Source organism: Tremella mesenterica (assembly GCF_000271645.1).
Source record: "Tremella mesenterica DSM 1558 unplaced genomic scaffold TREMEscaffold_12, whole genome shotgun sequence".
In the NCBI taxonomy this organism is placed as follows: Eukaryota; Fungi; Basidiomycota; class Tremellomycetes; order Tremellales; family Tremellaceae; genus Tremella; species Tremella mesenterica.
In genome coordinates, this window is record NW_006711236.1 from 460,709 (window position 1) to 481,497 (window position 20,789).

General features: G+C 44.6%; 4 protein-coding genes across 4 annotated transcripts; 2 read left to right on the plus strand and 2 right to left on the minus strand.

Annotated features, from left to right (window-relative positions):
- Positions 1-4,981: 4,981 nt before the first annotated feature.
- Positions 4,982-6,309, plus strand: TREMEDRAFT_64860 (uncharacterized protein; the record flags this gene model as incomplete). The annotated part of the gene is made up of 4 exons (XM_007007063.1): positions 4,982-5,080; positions 5,875-5,880; positions 5,910-6,151; positions 6,174-6,309. 4 exons carry the CDS (start codon positions 4,982-4,984, stop codon positions 6,307-6,309), a joined length of 483 nt encoding a protein of 160 aa, XP_007007125.1.
- A 5,635-nt stretch (positions 6,310-11,944) lies between these two features.
- On the plus strand, positions 11,945-13,672 carry TREMEDRAFT_34340 (uncharacterized protein; the record flags this gene model as incomplete). The annotated part of the gene is made up of 4 exons (XM_007006940.1): positions 11,945-12,073; positions 12,304-12,483; positions 12,589-12,762; positions 12,842-13,672. 4 exons carry the CDS (start codon positions 11,945-11,947, stop codon positions 13,670-13,672), a joined length of 1,314 nt encoding a protein of 437 aa, XP_007007002.1.
- Positions 13,673-13,753: 81 nt separating this feature from the next.
- TREMEDRAFT_64862 (uncharacterized protein) lies at positions 13,754-16,474 on the minus strand (the record flags this gene model as incomplete). The annotated part of the gene is made up of 10 exons (XM_007007064.1): positions 13,754-13,769; positions 13,833-14,131; positions 14,330-14,533; positions 14,697-14,975; positions 15,263-15,488; positions 15,764-15,907; positions 15,961-15,993; positions 16,037-16,097; positions 16,143-16,327; positions 16,410-16,474. The coding sequence occupies 10 exons, from the start codon at positions 16,472-16,474 to the stop codon at positions 13,754-13,756; spliced, it is 1,512 nt and encodes a 503-aa protein (XP_007007126.1).
- A 479-nt stretch (positions 16,475-16,953) lies between these two features.
- TREMEDRAFT_64863 (uncharacterized protein) lies at positions 16,954-20,351 on the minus strand (the record flags this gene model as incomplete). The annotated part of the gene is made up of 10 exons (XM_007007065.1): positions 16,954-17,237; positions 17,392-17,473; positions 17,524-17,767; positions 17,844-18,015; positions 18,121-18,274; positions 18,426-18,783; positions 18,833-19,152; positions 19,452-19,896; positions 19,952-20,057; positions 20,177-20,351. The coding sequence occupies 10 exons, from the start codon at positions 20,349-20,351 to the stop codon at positions 16,954-16,956; spliced, it is 2,340 nt and encodes a 779-aa protein (XP_007007127.1).
- Positions 20,352-20,789: the final 438 nt, after the last annotated feature.

The window sequence follows — 20,789 nt, forward strand, 5'->3', positions numbered from 1 at the left end:
GGTTTGGCAACCTGAGGGTCGAGATTCTGTCATCAACTCCTAGTCATCCGGCAACCTGTCTGGCAAGATTGCTTCAGGTACACCACACTCCCATCATCACAGCTCCACAGTCACCTTGTCCAACAACCTGTCTAGCAAACCTGCTCCAGGTAACACTCCTCCAGATCCCCCTGCAACTCTGTCACTTCCCCAGGCTCCTGTCAAGATATCTCTTGTCAGCGCAGCGGCCTTCCGCTCAGCTATGAAAAGTGCTGCGGTCTATGGCATCACCACCTCCAGTCAAGTCTCCAGCATCATTGATCCTCAATCCGCAGAGGATGATGACTCTCCAGAGCCAGATATGGCTACTCTTCTACGCACAATACCTCCAGAATTCCACGATTACCTCAATGTCTTCAAGAAGTCCAACTCCGATAAGCTACCAGAACATGGACCATATGATCACTCCATTCCTTTGGAAGGGGACGCCCGACCCAAGTTTGGACCCATATACTCCTTATCTGCAGTAGAACTCAAGGCCTTGGACGAATATCTCAAAGACAACCTTCAGAAAGGATTCATCCGCCCCAGTACCAGTCCTGCTGGTTCACCAATACTCTTTGTCAAGAAACCTGATGGATCCCTCCGACTCTGTGTTGATTACCGAGAACTCAACAAAATCACCAGAAAAAATCGTTACCCACTACCTCTTATCCAAGAATCTCTGGACCGACTCCAAGGAGCCTCCTGGTTCAGCAAGATTGATCTCCGTGCTGCCTACAACCTTGTTCGCATAGCAAAGGGTGATGAGTGGAAAACTGCCTTCCGCACCCGCTATGGCCTCTTTGAATACCTTGTCATGCCATTTGGGCTCACCAATGCTCCAGCATCCTTCCAAAACCTCATCAATGACACACTCCGCAACTTCCTTGACATCTCTGTCATTGTCTATCTGGATGATATCCTCATCTTCAGCAAAACCAAACAGGAACACATCAAACATGTCTCACAAGTACTCAAGCAACTCTGTCAACACCAACTCTGGGCAAAGGCAGAAAAGTGCACCTTCTTCCAACATGAGGTTGAATTCCTGGGCTACCTTGTCTCTGATAAGGGACTCAGGATGGATCCCAAAAAGGTTGAAGCTGTAACTGATTGGCCTGAGCCAAAATCCGTCCACGATATCCAAGTCTTCCTTGGCTTTGCAAACTTCTACCGACGCTTTATCAAGTCCTACTCCAAGTTAACTCTCCCACTCACTAAACTACTCCGCAAGGATGTCAAGTTTGAGTGGGATGAGCCACAAACCTCTGCTTTTAACACACTCAAGACCACTTTTACCAGTGCACCCATCCTCCAACATTATCAACCACATCTTCCTCTAGTCCTTGAAACAGACACCTCAGACTATGCTATTGCAGGTGTGCTGTCCCACTCCTTGAACAATCGTCTCTGTCCTATTGCCTTCTACTGCAGAAAATTACAACCTCCCGAGCTCAACTATGAAATCTATGATAAGGAAATGCTAGCCATTGTGGAAGCTTTCAAGCATTGGCGTGCATACTTAGAAGGATCTCAGAACATCACAGTCTATACCGATCACAAAAACCTGGAATACTTCACAACCTCAAAAGTTCTGAACCGACGACAAGCTCGTTGGGCCGAATTACTTGCCAACTTTGACTTCAAAATACACTACCGCCCTGGAACAAAAATGGGCAAACCTGATGCCTTGTCGAGACGCCAAGACCTTCAAGAGGGGAGTAGAGCTGCAGAAGCACCTCCACATACTCTCTTGAAGCCAGAACAATGGATCATTGGTGCTCTCAGGTCAACAAAAAACTCCTTAGATCTCCCTGTTCACTCCGACATCCTTGCAAGGATCAGACAACTCCAGCCTGAGGATCCAACCTCCCAAGAGCTGCTGTCTCATCTACGCCATCCCAGTAAACCCCAAACCCCAGAAGTCCAGCAAAAACTCCAAGACTACACACTCCAAGACAATATCCTCTGCTACAAACATCAAATATACATCCCAGACAACTACCAGCTCAAACTCGATATACTCCAACAAGTTCACAACTCTCCCACATCTGGTCACCTTGGTCAAGCCAAGACCCATGATCTCCTGGTCCGCCACTATTACTTCCCCAGTCTTCGTCAATTTGTGAACACCTACGTCAATGGCTGTCACACTTGTGCGAGAAATAAAATCCCCAGACACAAACCTTATGGTCCACTCCAGCCACTTCCTGTCCCAGCCAGACCTTGGCAATCTATCAGCATGGATGCCATTGTCAAACTTCCCTTGTCCAACAACTTTGATTGCATTATGGTTTTTGTGGACCGCCTCACCAAACAAGCACACTTTGTCCCATACAAAGAAGATGGCTTTGATGCTCCACAATTAGCCCAGATGTTCCGCCAACACATTGTCCGACTTCACGGTATACCCCAAGATATCATTTCAGACCGTGGATCCATCTTCAATTCCCAGTTCTGGCGAGCCTTTGTCAAAGGACTAGGCATCACACCAAACTTCTCTACCGCTTTCCACCCACAATCTGATGGTCAAACCGAAAGAGTCAATCAAGTCCTTGAACATTACCTCCGAACCTTTTGTGACTACGACCAAGCAAACTGGTCCCAACTCCTAGACCTTGCAGAGTTCAGCTACAACAACTCTGTTCACACTACCACTAAACACTCTCCATTTGAAGCCAACTATGGTTATCATCCCACAGATCCAACTTCCCCAGCTCTCTCCGTCAATACCCCTGTCCCTTCTGTCACATCCCATATCCAAGAACTCCAAGATCTTCACAAAACCTTGATCACCAACATTCAACAAGCCCAAGCCCAGCATGCCAAATTCTACAACCAGAAGGTTAAACAAATCACCAAAGATGGAACCCCAATCTTCAAAGTTGGAGATATGGTCTTCCTCAATCGTAAAAATATCCAGACTTTGCGACCTTCACTCAAACTTGATCATCGGATGCTTGGACCCTTCAAAGTCATTGAAGCTACATCATCCCCCCTTGCCTTTAAACTTGATCTTCCACCTTCTATGAACATTCACCCTGTCTTTCATGTCAACCTGCTTGAGCCTGTGCGCTCTGGTCACTTCAATCAACCTCAAGACCCTCCACCTCACATTGAAGTGGAAGGGCAAGAAGAATATCTAGTCGACCAAATCCTTAACTCCCGCATCAGTGACGATGGAGGATATGACTACCTTGTACACTGGTCTGGATACTCCAATGTTCATGACTCCTGGGAACCATGGGAAGAGGTTTACACCACCACTGCCTACAAGGCTTTCCGACGTAAAAACTCTAAAAATCCACGACACCACTTTCCTCCTGCATCAGCACACCGATCTCCAAAGCCACTTGAACCAAGCTCCACCAACACACCTACCCGGCTCAGAGGACTTCGCCCTTAGAGGGGGAGCTCCTGTCATACATCACCTATCTGCCACTTGTCAAAGTGCATTTGCGCAATCAGACACTTGAAACACATACCCCTGAATACCTCCACCTCCACCTCCACATGCTGGAACCTTCCACCATTGCCTCCACCTTTACCTCCACTTGCTTATCAAGCCTCCACACTCTGGAACATTCTGTGCCTGCCTCCACCTTCCCAAAGTAGTAACCCTGGTTGATTGCTGAGCAATCATCCATAGTCCGGAACATTCAGTGCCTGCCTCCACTTTCCCAAAGTAGTAATTCACTCTGCTCGCTGAGCAATCTTTCCCACGTTTGCGCTTTCTAGTTTATTCCGTAGACATGTTGAGCAACCCGCTTGATGGGGATAAAAACCCCCTCCAAACAGGTTGTTCCCCACCTATGGATCTTGTGTCAATCCAGTCAGTCCCAGCCTGACATCTTGCAGTCCCCTCAGTCCCCTCAGTCCCTTGTCACCCTCTGTATACTCCTCAAGCTCTACGAGCCAGAGACAAGTATTGGGTTACAGCCCCATTCCAGTCACCTTGCCTACCCTCTGGGGATTAGACCCCGTCCGTGACATGATGTTAGGAAGATACAAAGTTGGGGAGGCAAACAACTTTGTTGGGGATGAAGTTTGCGAGGTACAAAGCTCGGGGCTTTGGGTTGAGCAAAGTTCTGTCTACGTGAGGTTAGGGAGGGATGAAGTACTTAAGGGCTGCAGTTCCCAGAGATCTTTGACGATCTCTGGTTGTTGTATTAGTGATAGAGGTTAGTAGAGCACAAAATTATTACACCCAGAAGTTATTGTCAACCATTCATATCTGGAAGGACAAGGCTGGTGAAGGTGGTAGCCCACAAAGCAATTGCGTGTCGGTCCTGAGAAGCAAACAAAGACTCAACCCTGTGACAACGAGGAAGGATGTGGACTGGAACTGGAACTGGAACTGGAACTGGAACTGGAACTGGAACTGGAACTGGAACTGGAACTGGAACTGGAACTGGAACTGGAACTGGACTGGACTGGACTTAAAGAAAGGGTGGCAAGGAAAATGACTTTTGATCAAGAACTAAAGAAGACTACAAAGTACAAGTAGGGTTTATATAGACAAATCAGGCTTTCTACCAGGTTGAACTGTCCCGCATAGGAAACACCATAATCATTGTTGTACTTATCATCTACCAACTAGCAAAGACAGACTGCACACTATTCTCAGTGCCTTGTGTATGATGCGCTGTGGATCCCATAAGAAAGCACATGTCATGTTGTGCACCATACACTTGCCTTAGATCCAACTGTACTGAAGTCTTGGGTCTCATGCCATACCAGGCATCATAACCTGAAGATAACATAACCAATTAGAGGTTCAGGTCTCTTGCCTCAAAGGCATCATAGCAGAATTGAAAGTTGAGGAAACTGATACTTGTGACACATGACATTCATGTGTATGTTTGCACATGGACCAGTGAGCTGCGCGGTCTTTGCAATGTTGTCATGATTGTCGTTTCTTCTCCTCTAATGACCGACAGTCAATAAACCTTGGCTAACTATGTTGTACTGGGCTGTCAATGTCTCACAGAGACAGGGTACTCCTTGGGGAACTATGGCTTACTACGCTGTGGTAATACATTTGGTGGTAAACAATAAGGTGAGCATCAACAGACAGTGGTGTCACAGTCATTGTTTCCTTTCCTCTACTGACTGACGGTCAACAAACCGTGGCTGACTACCGCGTGCTGGGGGGTTGATGTCTCACAGAGACAGGGTACTTGTTGGGGAACCACGGCTAACTATGCCATAGTAGTACGTTGAGTGGTAAACAATAAGGTGATTGTCAATGAACTGTGTCACGACTCGGTAAACGCGTGACCCGTGATTCAGGGGGTTTCAAGCTTTTCATTGGATTTCATATGATTTCATGGGATTTCACATGAATTGATACGAATTCATACGTTCACACAAATTCACACAAACTCACACAAATTCACATGAATTCACATGATTTCACATGAGCTCATACAAATTCATACAAGATGGACCACGAATTCACGTGATTTCATACAAAATAACCTGAAAACATACAAATAGTTTGCGACTCAGAAGTCCCTTGGAAAAGGACATAAGGAGGACATTTCTATTTTGTAGTTTCTTCTTCTCAAGCAAAAAAATATTATTTGCCACTTCATATAGATCTCTCTTCTTGACATATACTCATCTTCAACACGCCTTCCATCAACAAAACCCCTGTCCACATCATATCACACACCCTTGTTGTCATCTCGACTTGCTTGGATCCTTTGCAAGTCACTTTCAGCCGTCCGACCACATCACAAGTTCACGAACAACATACTAACCGTTGTTGTTCAAGCTAACTAGATAGTTGCAGTCCACCTGTCTTTGATCTTTAGAGAGCTGTCAAGGACAGGACTGTGACACAAGTAGAGAAAGGTGAGCGTACAAGTACTGCTAATCCACAGATACGGTTTACACCACGCTCAACAACCGATGTACATTCTCGGACTACCTTCCGTCCACCTGAGAACATGCGAGCCATAGCAACATCAGCCTCGAGTTACACTACCAAGGGAGGTAGACTTAGGCCTGCTGAATATCAAAAACGCAAAATCTTTGTCTCTACTGTGGTGACAAAGGACATATGGTACTCAAATGTCCAGTTGCTCCACCTCACCGTAAACCTGCTAGATATTAAGCTAGCATGGTAAGTACAGACAAATCCAAAGCAATCCCATTGGGATAAGCTTGAACCCCAAGTCTACAAACCGCGGTAACCTGGGATTGGAGGGTAACGAGAAACAGGTCTCCGTTTCACTTGGCTCCACATTTCCTTCTATTGAAAACTTTTATATAACCCAATAACAGGTGAATCTCCCTTTGTCACGGCCGTCGAGCAACTTCTTCCTAATAGACCGACGGTCGACGAACCTCGGCTAACTTCACGCTTCTGAGTCGATGTCTCACCCAACCAGGAGGGCGCAGACGTCGAAAGGAGTGTAACTACGGCGTACTTCGCCGTAGTTACTCTGACTAAGGTTTTGTTCTATTGATGGCGATGTATCTCAATGTATAGCTATCTCTATTTGTCTTTTACTACTGACAACAATCAAGGATCGCTGAAGAACTTCAGCGATCTTCTCAGCTAATATAACCTATCCCTCCTAGACGTTCATCCAACCCTCCCGCGCTTTGACGTACTTCAACGCACCTCGTCCAACTTCTCCGAACCCCGGCCATCCTCCTCCTCCTTCGACTAACTCCGCCTAATATCGCCGCACTTCTGCTCCCATTGTCCCTACCTAGCCTAACTCCGCCTAACTTCGCCGCACTTCTGCTCCCATTGACCCTATCTACCCTAACTTCATCTAACTTCGCCGTACTTGGTCTCAGAGGTCCTGAGTTACGTGTAGAGTAAAGAGGTTTGAGTCGTGATGGGGTTTTGATGGTCAAAGGAGGGTCGTTGTTGGTGGAATAATCGAGGTGTCACGACGTAGTTCGTGACACCCTTTTCATCTAAAGGAGCACAAAAACATATTCCAAGCTTTGATAGATAGCTGTGCTAGTAATAATTTTATTGATAAAAGATTTGCTGAAGAAAACAGATTAAAATTAATAAAAGAGAACCAACTCCACTATATCTCTTTGACGGAGCAGGTAAACCATCTACAGTAAAATTTGAGACAGTTGCTTGTCTCAACTTCCTTCCACCATTTGGACGTTGTTGGACTAGGTTATTAGTCACCAAGTGCCATCTTTGCCCAATCATGCTTGGTATTCCATGGTAATGCCAGCATGATCCCTTTATCTCTTGGTCCAAAATTTCTATACAACCAAGTTCTATTTGGCCTACTAATTGTACAGTAGGGCCATCATCTACCGCATCAATGTTCAACACATCTGCGCGCATAGGGGAGGTGAGTGGAATAGTACTTCAGCTCTTTTCAGATAAGGCAACAACATCATCTACGCCTCATGAGCTCAACCAAGCGGTGTTGACTACCACTAGGCCGTCAACCTTGACAGAATTCGACTCTGACAAGGCCGATTCAGATCAGGCTTCAGTGCCCCCTGAATATCATCAATACCTGGATGTCTTTAGTAGACAGAGCGCCGATAAGCTCCCAGATCACTGACCATTTGAGCATCATATACCTTTGGAAGATGGGAAAGTTCCACCATGGGGACCCATCTACTCTCTGTCTGATACAGAGTTGAAAGCACTTCGAGAATATCTGGATGTGTCATGAATCAACAACTCTTCTCTTGTGCACACAAGGCAGAAGGTCCAAGTATCAGTTTCTTCATGTTTAGTTCTGCTCTTATGCCTTCAATACAAGAGACCTCAACCTTTAGTTAGTTAAGTTATCCTCAGTTAGTCTGCCTGGTATGGCATCAGACCCAAGACTTCAGTTTGGTTAGATTTAAGGCGAACGTATGGTTTATGTCATCATGTGTGGTTCTGGGTGCGGTCAACAGCGTATTGTATGCATCACATCGCAAAGACCAGGCAGCTTTCTGATCCATGGTTGAATATACACATGAGATCGAGAATCACGACTCTTTCCTACGCAGGACAACACACATCCCAGAATGGACTCAGAAATAGATATAAACCCCATATAGTTCTTACATAGTTTCTTTTCTTCAGCAATGTAACTTTTCAATTCTCTTAACCTCATTTGATAAGTCACTCAGTTGGTTCTAACCCAACATCTCAGTCTCCTCAGTATCTAAGGCAGTCATCAAGCTCTACAAGCCAGAGACTAAAACCCTTCAGTATCTAAGGCAGTACTTTGCTACCGCCGTCTACCCGTAGGCGTGACAGGATGAGAACTTGAAGAAAGGTTTGATTGTGCCTTCTGAATCACCAGCAGGAGCACCTATCCTTTTTGTAAAGAAAAAGGATGGTTCACTTCAACTCTGTGTGGATTATTGGGGGCTCAACAAAATCACAATCAAGAGTTGTTATCCTCTACCACTCATCCTGTCACGGAGGTTGGGCTTGTCACGAAGGACAACAGAATACAGGGCTGTAACCTGAGAATGGAACTATGACCCAATGAAGTCTCTGGCTCGTTGAGAGAGTGACAAAGATGACGGAGGATGAAGTGATGATGTCAAGGGGGACAAGGGTAGCGAGGACTAGAAGTGCTGGGCTTGGACCAACTGTGTTTGACAAGTAAAGAGGAGATTCATAACTGAAGAAACTACTGAAAAGTACAAGTTTGTATAGACTAGAACTAGTCACCATCTGCGAGTACCGTTTGTCACCTTTGACCACCTGTAGCTACCTGTCACAATCGTCGTTTCTTCTCTTCTACTGACCGACGGTCGACAAACCTCGGCTAACTACGTCGTGGTGGGGCGTCGATGTCTCACTAGGACAGGGTACTCGTCGGGGAACTACGGCTAACTACGGCGTAGTGATAGGTCGAGTGGTAAGTGATAAGATGATCGTCGATAAACTGCGGCTAACTTTGCCGTAGTACGTCAAACTGCTCGGTGGTAACTCTCCTTAACTCGATGGTGGTAGCTACTGAATATATCGCTCGCTACTGACAACAATCAAGGATCGCTGAAGAAGTTCAGTGATCTGTAACCTATCTATACTACTCCTCTCTCCTCATAGAACGTCCCTCAACTCCTGCACAGCCTCACGCTCAGTCCTCCTCGTTCAACTTCGCCGTACCTCGCCATACACCCGGTGTCCTACTCCACTCACTTCGGCTAATTTCGCCTAACTTCCCCTGCTCTGCTCCCTCTCGGTTCCCTTCCCCTAACTTCGCCGTAGTTCTCCGCTAGGCGGGGTTATAGTGACAAATGCTCTCTTGTTTCTCGTAACTTCGCCGTAGTTGGTCTCAGTGGTTCAAGTGGAGGTTGGTGATGGTGAAAGGAGGGTCGGTGATGGTGGTTGTCAGGGATGTTACGACGTAGTTCGTGACACTACCAGTTGTAATTACCATCGGTGATTACCGTTTGTATTGTCCTTATCAATCCTGATTAATTATGAGTCACTATTACTTTGAGTCCACACTTATTCTCAGTCATGATTTCTGATTCATGACAAACCACCTATCCACATCTTTGCTTCATCGGTATAAATCCCTGTCCTCTAGTTGAAATCTTTGTATTGTTTGGCCCATTCTCTACATTCTTTACGATGCTGAGCAATTAGGAGAGGTTTTGTACAAGCTACACGACATTTCAGACCCATTTGATGCATGGTAGATTGAAGAAGAGAGCAGGAGATGTGGATCCTTTCCTTTCTGAGAAGAGAGAGTACTTGTTTGAGACTTTGACAAAGATTTTTCAATAACACACGTTTTATTCTTGTTCTTTTGCAATCAGATAGCTTCTTTGGGCGTCCAGGTTGGGTTTTGGTCTTCGTATGACCACATAGATTCAGACGTTGGGGTATACGAGTGACGGTACTAGGGCTGCAGCCAAAACAAGCAGTGACATTGGTGGAAGTGGAGTGAAGGGCTGCTTCGGCTATTCTAGCCCCTTTTGTGGGGGAAATTGGGTACCCTACCATACTTTGTATTCCGAGAAAGGTCTGGACGGGATTTCAGAGCTCTAGCCTCAATGTTGACTGTTTACTGGTGGTTAAAACGCCGTGGGAATAGTGGTTGTGGCAGCGCACGCGTGCAGCGTTTGCATGACTTTTTACACACGACTGTAGATGTCGAGCTCCCTTACAAGGGGTACTCAGTTCCTGACAGCCTCTATGTGCATTAACGAAGCGTCTCCTGTGTAGACACACCAGGGGAATCGTTAGTTCATTTTAGCTTCTTCCAGTCAGTGACGTTATGAACCGTCCGATAGACGGCGGAGCACGTATCCCTCTCCCCAGGATAGGTTTGAATCTGACTTCCCTGTCACTTTAGAGGGCCAAACACGTTGTTTGGATGACATTGAAGGCTTGAGCTAATATGTCCAAGACATATTCGTGTTCGGATACACTGTTCATCTTGCCTGTTATTGAGATAGAGAAGAATTAACACTTCAACATCTTCACGTTCCTTCTCCCATAACACCCGCGCGGCTCTTGAATCATGGTCCGACTCACTATTGTCACTCATTTTCTCATTGCCTTCGGACTTGTCTCCTCCTCGACCATTCCAGCTTCCAAACGAAATCTCACCAATGCCGAACGATTGGCACGAGGACTTCCGCCCAACAGCCCGGAGAGGATGTTCAACGCGACTACAGCCCATGGTGAGTACCTACTTTAGCGTCTCACACACACCATCGATTCTTGGAGACTAATCATTAGCTGCTCCTGCCAAAAGATCGGACTCGTCCCAACAGGCTTACATGGTCGCTCAGCCGTATCAACCCACCAGAAAACGATCTCCCGCCCCGTACAACACCAAGTCTTATGTCTTTTACAACACGGATGATCAAATCTTCTCGTTGGTGCGTTATCCCCGCTTTGTAAATTCCTCCTACTCTCACCCCTCTTTCCCTTTCCATACCTCTTGCCCATGAGATACTACCTTTTCGCTTGGATTGGATATAGAATCATCACAGTTTCGGAGAGATGGAAAATTGATTTGTTTAGACGACCGACAAGACTTTGGCGACTCTTTTTACTCTTCCGACTACAGGAGCAGGACAATGGGTCACATTCTTCAATCCGGTCACCAACAACGTTGCATACATTTGCAGTTCGGTTTGGTCGGGTGGATATACCATGAAACCAGGTGCTAACGGTGGTTCGACGTGAGTTCATAGAAGCACGCTCTCTTCAAGTTTCTTCGAGATCAAACTTTGAGTGATGATAGTGCCGTGTGAAAGAAAAAGAGAGATTGAACGCGTGGAAGGAACAAAGACTGACGTACTAGATCCACTATAATGTACTCGTGTCCACTCACTCCGAAAGTTTCGAATCCTTACGGCAACTTACGTCAACAACCTATTTGGTCCGTGCCTCAACAATTTCCAGGAGACGTCAACACTATCTTTTACAATTCCGATAACACTATCACTTATTTCCCTCCTTTTTGGGGTTATTCAGCTTATGGTCATCCTTACATGTTTGGTACCGCATTGTCATCGAGTGATCTAGCCTCTGCGGATAACTTTGGTAGAGTCACTGTTCAGTGGGTGACATCGATTTGATCAGTTACTATTTGGTAACGAAATGGAGAGAGGAAGCTATCCATTGGACAATATCAGGTCATGACCGTTCACACTTTGTACGTTTTCTTTAACATGCACGCTCTTTCTTTACTTCCGTGCAACCTGCCGCGTGGCTTTGGATCATTGCTGAAAGTGCCACATTGGTCGAAAGTGCCACAAAGCTGCTGCACTAGTCTCTAACACGTCCTTTGATCGTCCACAACCACATACAGGTCACTTTGAATCTCACTTCAGTGACTCTACTTCTACCACTTGCCCTCTCTTCTTTCCACTTTCATCCTCCTTCTCCCGCTCCTTCGCTGTATCTCCCACCATCACCACCCTCAAAACTCTATAGCCCGTACCAAGCACCATGTCCCCTGAACCACTCAGACTTCCTTCACAACTCGACCTTGAACTCGCTCCACAAACTCCACTAGAAAGTCAGGTAGGTGGTCACGCAGGTGTCATGTCTGATTCATCCGGATCACTAGTTATCAAAGTCAGTATCAAATCTCCCTCTTCCAATACATCGTACACGACTTATACACCATCTATCTTTCCCAAGTTTCATACACCCCCATCTGACACCTTGAAGCTCCGGCTATTCGGGTCCTTTATCTCGAACAGATCAGTGGTCGTCATGTACCCATAGCCCATGTGTCACATCTTGACAAACGTAATCTCATGCGCTCGCTCTATATTGTATGGAACCGCGACACTGACTGACAGCCCGCTCGAGCACGTGAAGTCGCATTTTACCAGCTGATCGCTTCTTCCGGTAGTCAAAACCCTCTAAGCAGATTGAAACCTTTCGTCCCTGTCTTCTATGGGACTTTGCGATATGAAGGACACAATCTTTCGCCTGACTTCACAGATGGAAACAGAGAAGGCAAAGAACAAGTCCCAGAGGTAGGTCGTTGTTTCAGCCTCAAATCATCACCCCTCCTTGGTTCAGTCCACTGGTCAGACCCCTGTCGGTTACAACGGTGACAAAGGGTGGCGGCTGATCCTCAGTCGGTCGTCATGGAGAATCTTTCTTTTGATTACACGCATCCAACTATTCTAGACGTCAAACTCGGAAAGGTATTATATGATGAACGTGCACCTCCGGCTAAACGTGCGAGGATGGAGAAGACTGCAGAGTCGACTACGAGTGGAGAGACAGGTATAAGATTGACTGGTGGTCGTGTAAGTCCTCTCATTTGTCGTGGGCCATAAATCTCAGTTCCAACTATGACATTTTGCAAGATCTCAGCTGATTGTTTAGACATGGCATCACCCCTCTCAAACATACATCCTCACTCCTAAACCATATGGTAAATCCATATCCCCCGACCAACTCCCTCAAGGCATAGCTCGTATATTCCCTTTCCCAAATGACGTCATATCCCCCGTCCTCTTTCCTCCTTCCACCGCATTGACATCCGCTACAGATCCCAGCACATCACCATCAGATAAAATTCATTCTCCGTCAACCCCTCCCACTCCAATATCTGCTGTTGTCCTTTCTTCCTCGCAATCGGACTCACAACCACCATCACCGACCTATACGAATCACGCAATCTCAGTGATGAACATGTCAAGAGTTCTGGAAATACTGCTGGGACATCTCGACGAGCTCATTTCGGTCTTGGAACGATTAGAAGCTAGATTCGTGGGAATGTCACTTTTGATAGTTTACGAATCAGATCCTGATCGGTTGGTCACTTCACTGGATCGATTTGAAGCCTTGCAAAACAAACTCGCGGCTAAAGCGATTGCAAAGGAGAGTTTACCCCCTACGCCTATCTCTCCAAAACAAGGTTGGTTTGACGATGGAGATGAAGATGACGATGAGGGGGAATTTGACGACGAGGATAGTGATGATGAGAGTGATGAAGATGACGATGAGGATGATGGACGGGTAGCAGATGAAAAAAGAGCTAAACGTTGTCCTCCCGTTACTATGCGATTGATAGACTTTGTTCATTCGAGATTGGCTCCTGGTGAAGGTCCAGATGAAGGTGTTTTGTTCGGTTTGTCTACATTTAGGACATTACTTGAGGAACGTTTGGAAAAGGCTAGAGGTATGATAGACGAGATATCCAAGCATTCATGACATGACCATACAATAGATGTTTGTACAAAATTCAAAACGTTGTAAAATGATGATGAATTGATTGTGATGATATAAAGTATGTTATAACGGCCATGGTCTGTGTATCAACAACATATTCGCATTTCATTCGTTCATACTAGGACAGAGAAAGAAAACTCACGCTTTTGAACCAAAATTGTGATGAACAGCCTTCACACGAAGATACTCTTCTATACCTTCCATACCTAAATCTTTACCCCATCCGGAACTCTTCCATCCGCCAAAAGGTGCACCGTTGGAAGTGAGAGCATATTGGTTGACCCATACAGTCCCTGCTTCCAGATTGGCAGACATACGCATAGCTTGAGAATGATCAGATGTGAAGATTCCAGCGGCAAGACCGACAGAAGAGTCGTTAGCTAGAGTAAGAGCTTGTTTCTCAGATGAGAAAGGTGCGATGCAGAGGACGGGTCCGAAGATCTCTTCGTTAGCCTTTCTCATAACTTTCTTCCAATCTTGCAAATGAGCCTAGAGAGGCCTCGTTCTAACCACTTGAGAGAAGGGGAGGGAATGCCTTAGGTGAGAAGTACTGTACCTGAGAAAAAGGAAACCTGGGGTGAAAAGAAAGCAGAAAAGATGGCAGATGAAATAAGGAGTGATGAAGAAGGGATAACTTACTTCTTCTTTAATAACACGCATATCAGTCGTGACATCCGTTATAATAGTAGGTAAAACCCAACAACCTTCTGGATATTCACACCGATCCGTCCCACCATAAACAACTCTTGCGCCTTCTTCTCTAGCTCCGGAGATATAATCGAGCACTTTGGTCTGTTGAGCTTTGGAAATGAGAGGACCGAAATTGGTCTTTTCGTCATATGGCTATCTGTCAGTTCCTCTCTTTCCCGTGACGAGATAATATTGTACACCACTCTATAAAGATACTATCTATAGCGTAGATAGATCGTGGAAGGAAAGGCGTGGTCAGAGGTAAAAGACTCAGTGGAAAAGGTGTGTCCCCCACAATTGTTTGGGAGTAACTCACCATACCCACTATCAACTCCTTCGCCCTCGCACACATCTTCTCCAGAAAGATATCAAATACACTTTCATGTATGTAAACTCTAGAACCAGCTGTGCAATCTTGTCCTGAATTCCCCCAAATACCCATAGCGACCCATTTTGAAGCTTCTTCCAAATCGACATTGGGGAATATGATGATGGGCGATTTACCACCCAGTTCGAGGGAAACGGATTTAAGGTTGGTTTCTGCTGATGCGACGAGTATTCGTCGACCTGTAGAGACTGAACCCGTGAAGGAGATCTAGGATCTTAGCTTCCAGGTTCGGAACACTAAACAAAGGGCTTGGATATATCCGTTGAGCTTTAATTGTATTGTACGATAGTCAGACACGGGCGAGAAAGATCTCTGGTTGTATAACGGTGGAATGTAGTTGTGGAAGAGGCGAAGGGGAATAGTGTACGTCAGAAATGGAGTAAATGTAGGAACGATATATAAATAATTATCGAGAAGTAAAATGAGAGTGATGGAACATAGATTTGTGACAAGGGCCAGGAAAAGAATGAATGAAGAGGCAAATGGGATCTTACCTTGTCCACGCCCATATGTCTAGTAATTGCTTCCCCTGTACTACTACCTAAACCAGGTAAGGTGTTTAAAACTCCACCAGGTAAACCAGCCTCTATCGCCAAGTCACACAAAGCTAGAGCTGTGAGTGGTGTGAGTTCAGAGGGTTTTACTAAAACACAACAACCGGCTGCAAGGGCGGGTGAGACTTTCCATGCCCACATCATGATTGGATAATTCCATGGTATACTGAATGTCAGCCTTGTGGATAATCATATCATCTTGTTAGTACCGGATTATCTCAACTTCATACCCATCGCTTCTCGTATTCCTCTCGTCAATCACCGATACCACATCATACCGAAAGTCGTCATCATCCCTCGATCTTAATACTCATTTCACGTCTGCCTCAGTTCCGCACTTGTAGGCACTGATAATGAAAGCGGTGCATAAAGATGCAGACCAGGGGAAAGGGGGGCAAGGGAAGATGCCACTACCAGCTAACGGAATGAGAAACAACTGACATTTGTCCACAAATGGGATAAGGTTGTTTCATCGTATACACCAAAGCTTGCGGACCCAAATGATCCATTACTTGACCATGTGTCTTATCCGCTAATCCTGCATAATACCTCAAACAAGCTATAGCTTCAGGAACATCATATCCCCTAGTTTCATCAGCTTTTCCCCTGCCCTCATCATTCGTGACCTACTCACTCACCTAGCTATTCTAATGCCTTTCCCAGTGTTTAAACTCCGCCATCAGCTATATCCTATCCCTGTCCATGATATCTCACCTTTCTAAGGCAGCAAGTTTCTCAGTATCCCGTTCCATCAGATCAGCTAGTTTGAACATGACTGTGCCCTCAGTTCCTGTCTAATATGGGATCGAGGAAGACACACTTCTAGCTCGTTCGCTTGAGGGGATCTGAGTACCCCAGGTGGTCTGAAACGCTCGTTTGGCGGAATGGACAGTATCGTCAACATCTTGTAAAGAAGCGTGGGATATGGAAGCTAAAGGTTGATTGTTGGTCGGGTCGTAGATGTTAAACGATTCCCCAGAGGAAGAGGAGCGCCATTCGTTGTTTCTAAAATGTCAGCGGTGTTCTATATCAAAGAGAATGAATGATTGGGGGAGTGTGTGAGAGGGAAGAGGAGAACAGGACTGACATGAATATTCCCGTGCGTACCGCGACAGAACCTCCAGTAGGGAGAGAGAGATTAGTAGTTGACATGCTTCGACGAGAACGGGGGTGTACTTGAGATAGATTAGATCTGAAAAGACGTGAGAGGATATTCAGGTCAGAATGGGAGCACGTGGAGAAGGACGAGAGTATTCGAGTTGAGAAACGAAAGGACATTGGTAGAGAGCAAGTCCTACTTATAATGTAGCATCGAGGTATTTCCGGGGAAGTTGGTCGAGTGAGCAGGGAGTAAGTGAGTGAGGAATGTCTTCAACATCTAAGCAAGTGAGTTGTTATTCCGATATTCAGACAGGCACGAGAACGATCGGGAACACGTGAGCAACTACTACAAGGTAGGATCTATCATGGACAGTATAAATATATATACATGTACAATCGCGACAGTATAGCAGCACAGTATTGACAATATTTACAATGCTGGATAAATGCTAGATACACGATCGCTCCATCTCTATGCTCTCGTTTCATCCCAAAAACCTGTCCCAATACCCGTAACAAAAGAATCACTACTACCCTCCCTGTCTTCCCGGCATGACACCCAATAACCAATTGCCCAATTCTCCTTGACCCGGAGATCCATCTTCTCTATATGATTCCAACCCCGAGTAGACCAGTGGTTCCGGTGCTGAAGGAATACAGTGACCCGGTTTGGTAGCTTCATCAACATGCCAATGACCGTCGTTCTTCAATATGACGGAATTACGAGAGTCGATGGAAGGGTCATAGTCATGATAATTCCAAGGAGATAGAAGTACGTAGCTAGTGGCTAAGTTCGTGAGGGTATTAGGTGAATCTGATCGTAAGTTTTTCCCTCTTGCTTACTATCACTCGCACCACCTCAGTTCGTCTGGGTTTGGGAGATCCTTGGTACGTAAATGAACGTGATAGTGATGTGATAGAAGTCAAGAGGATAAAGTAAAAAGAGGTGTGCAATGGAGTGAACCAACCTTCTGCTCGAGGAATATGATGAGTACCTAAATTAACCCAAACCACCAAATCCTCTTGCTCTATACTTTCATCATCAAAAAACTTCTTTATAAGCTCATTTACATCATGATTTTTCAAGAAGTCAAACTCACTTTGTAGAAATCCACGGGAGGTGCACCGGGAAGATTACCATTCCAAATTGAAGAACTACAACGTTCTTCTTCTTTCCTTCTCGAAACCGCCAAATGTTGTTTTGCCCAATTAACATTCTTCTCAGTCCGTTTAGATTCAAGATTTGTTAAATGGCATAAAGGACCAGGATGGATAGTGTATCCTCTTGAATGACCCCAAGCGTTTTTCTCATCTTGGTTTGTAATGACATAAGCGCCTTCCATACTATTTGCAATCAGCTCATCAATCGTTCTTTTTCCATAAACGTCTCACGAGATCCAAGTTGATGAGAGAAACGTACTTATTTGGCCATTCCAGTAAACTTTCGTATGGTAAGATATTTTTGGTCATTCGTTGTTGTATCGCACCAACACCCCAATCTTCGTCCATCCATTCTTGATCCACCTTTTCAGTTTCTAATTTGACTTGCATGAAACTGTTTTTCGTTCCTACTATGTCGAAATCTATCTTGTCTGTCCGGTCAGTACTCTTCCGGCCTGAATGTGTCTATATGCAAGTACGAGTGTGGAAGTGGAACGACAAAGAAAAGGGGAAGGGGATAGAGGAGAGAGACTTACAATTGATGACATGATCATGTAACGAGCCGACGGCTCCTTGATGAATCCGATGACCATATGGAATTTGCGATTGTTGCCATATACCTCCTTGTAGATAACCCGAAGCGGAGAGTCGTATTTCGATAGTACCATCAAGCATGAAAGTGTAGTCAAACTACACTATCAGTCATCTGACTAAGATCTCTTCTGATCTTTGCCTCGACCCATTCTCTTATGTCTGTTCGGCACTTCCATCACTAGACATATGAAGCGCTTGAACTTTTCAAGGGTGTATGTAGTGGATAATAAAAGTTCAAGTGACTCACGAGATAATCATAATTCCCAACTGTAGTGATAGTCCTCACTACCAACTCATAACCCTTCACTACACCCGATTCACCATCCTGTTCCCCAAAATGTCTACTTAACGGTCTATCCGATTCCCTTTCAAAAATACAAATAGCGTTCTTCCTAACTGAACTTCCTAATTCATGTATCGTAGCATTAAGCATCATAGAATAAGTAGGACAATCATAACCTAAAATCACTTCTCTAACTGATCCACCCATTCCAAAAGAACTATCTAACCAAACTGTAGAAGCTTGATGTGGATCTGAACCTGAATATTGTGACATTGCTTCTTGAGGTGAAAGTTCGTAAATGATTCTTTCATCTTTAAATCGACTGATCATTAGCTGAAATTACTTTTATGAGAAAAATGAGAATTATTTACATATCCCAAAAATGTAATCCCATATCACGTTCGAATGAAAGATAAAAATTCCATCCCATCCAGCTTACCCAATCTTCTTTGATATCAACTCTGAATCTCGGTCCGGAGAATTGTACACTTCTAGGACCTTGACGATCGTCTAAATCTCTTTGTCTTCCTCTGATTTGTCTTGATGCCCAAGAAGATAGATCCGGTTTGAATCTTTTGAGAAGACCTTGTTTCCAAGCTATGATGATTTCTTCGACTGAATGGTAGATTTTGCTATCATGCATGATTTTGATGATGTGATATTTATTCGGATCGGTGCCGGATAAGTCCACCTATGATCAATATAAACCTCCATTTCGTAAGACATCGGTTATGTGGTATGGTTTTACCATGGGAGGTGATGTTGTATGAAGGAAATAAGTGAAAGACAGGTGTCCTCGAATAGTAGAGTCATCGAATAGTGGACAAAGTCAGGTCGGGAAGATGATATAAGGAGTAGACCAATGGTGGGTGAATGATGACTGGTGTGAAGCAAGTATCAAATGATTATTTGAGAATCGTGCCTAGGAAGAGATTATGACAAAAAAGCTGAATCATGGATAGAAATATCAATCATGGGAAAATGACTCACATAAAATTGGAAATCAACAGCATGTAACCAACTACCAGCTACATTATATCTCATTTGTACCCAACTTCTACGCCATTTCCCATCATAAGACATTGGACCAGTTGCAGCCGGTAAAATAGTTTGATTTACCAAAGAAGCATTGAACAAATCGTTGAAAACAGGTTCTAAAGGTAATAACAATTTCATTCCATATTCAGCAAGAATAGTCCAATTGAACGTATTTCTAGCATTTAAAGGTATTGGGTTTAAATATGTTATATTCTTCATGATCGTTTCGTTCGAAATAGGTAATGGTCCAATTAAATAATCTCGAATGGTTTCTTCCGGACCATGATGTATGATCGCATGAGCATATTGTGGGATTTGAACCGAATGATTGTTCAGATAAGACAATGCTAGATCTTTAGGGGGTTGATATATCTCAATATAATGAATGAAATTATCACTGTTATGTCAGTTTCTTTCTGAAAATGAGAAAGTGAAAAGGATTGAGGATTTACTTATCGTAAGATTCATCAGATAGTGTCAAGTTTAATCCAAGTTTAGATGACATGAGCCATTGACGTAAAGATATAGCTTGATCAAGATCAAAGTTTTTCCAAATATCTAAGTATTGTCAGCGAGTCTCATCAATGTGATAATGATATCATAAAGAAGATACTCGCTTTTTCTAGGAACATGTCCAGGTATGAAACGAGCATTAGGACATGTAGAGATATCAGAACATGCAGAAGGTGTTTTGTGAAAGAACTTTAAAATCAAGCTGAGAAAGAAAAGGAAAGGAAGGAATGTCCACCGTTTTAATCCGTCCTTCTTGATTTGTGAAACTTGCGAATGAAGTTGATCTTCCCCCGAACCAGGTTCTTTGAGTAATAATGGCTCTTCAGCATCTGTGAGCATAAGGGATATTTGATTGTTATGGAAAGATATGCACGGAATGTTTAAAAATGAGGCAATTGTTCAAGACGTCGATGACGATTGATCGTCAGTCAATCGGGGGCAATCGTTTGATCTTTTCCGACGGAAACCCGAAACTCCTTGGATTCTTGTAAGTGTAATGTCACAAAGTGGCAAAGTGGCACTGCCAGCAGCAGAGGGTAGTCCTCCCCACTCCTTTTGTGGCCTTCTACCAAAATGACCACGTGCAATCTCCTTTCAACCTTGAAACATAAAGGGTAGTGAGGGGTTTGAGAGAAAACATGTGTCATATATACCTCACTTACATTGATGACTCATCTCATTCAATTCCCCCATCAACAAATAATTCATATCAACAAATCAATCAAACATCCTCTCTTCTTTCCGTCATACCTCAATCAGACCCGTGAGCACTCAACT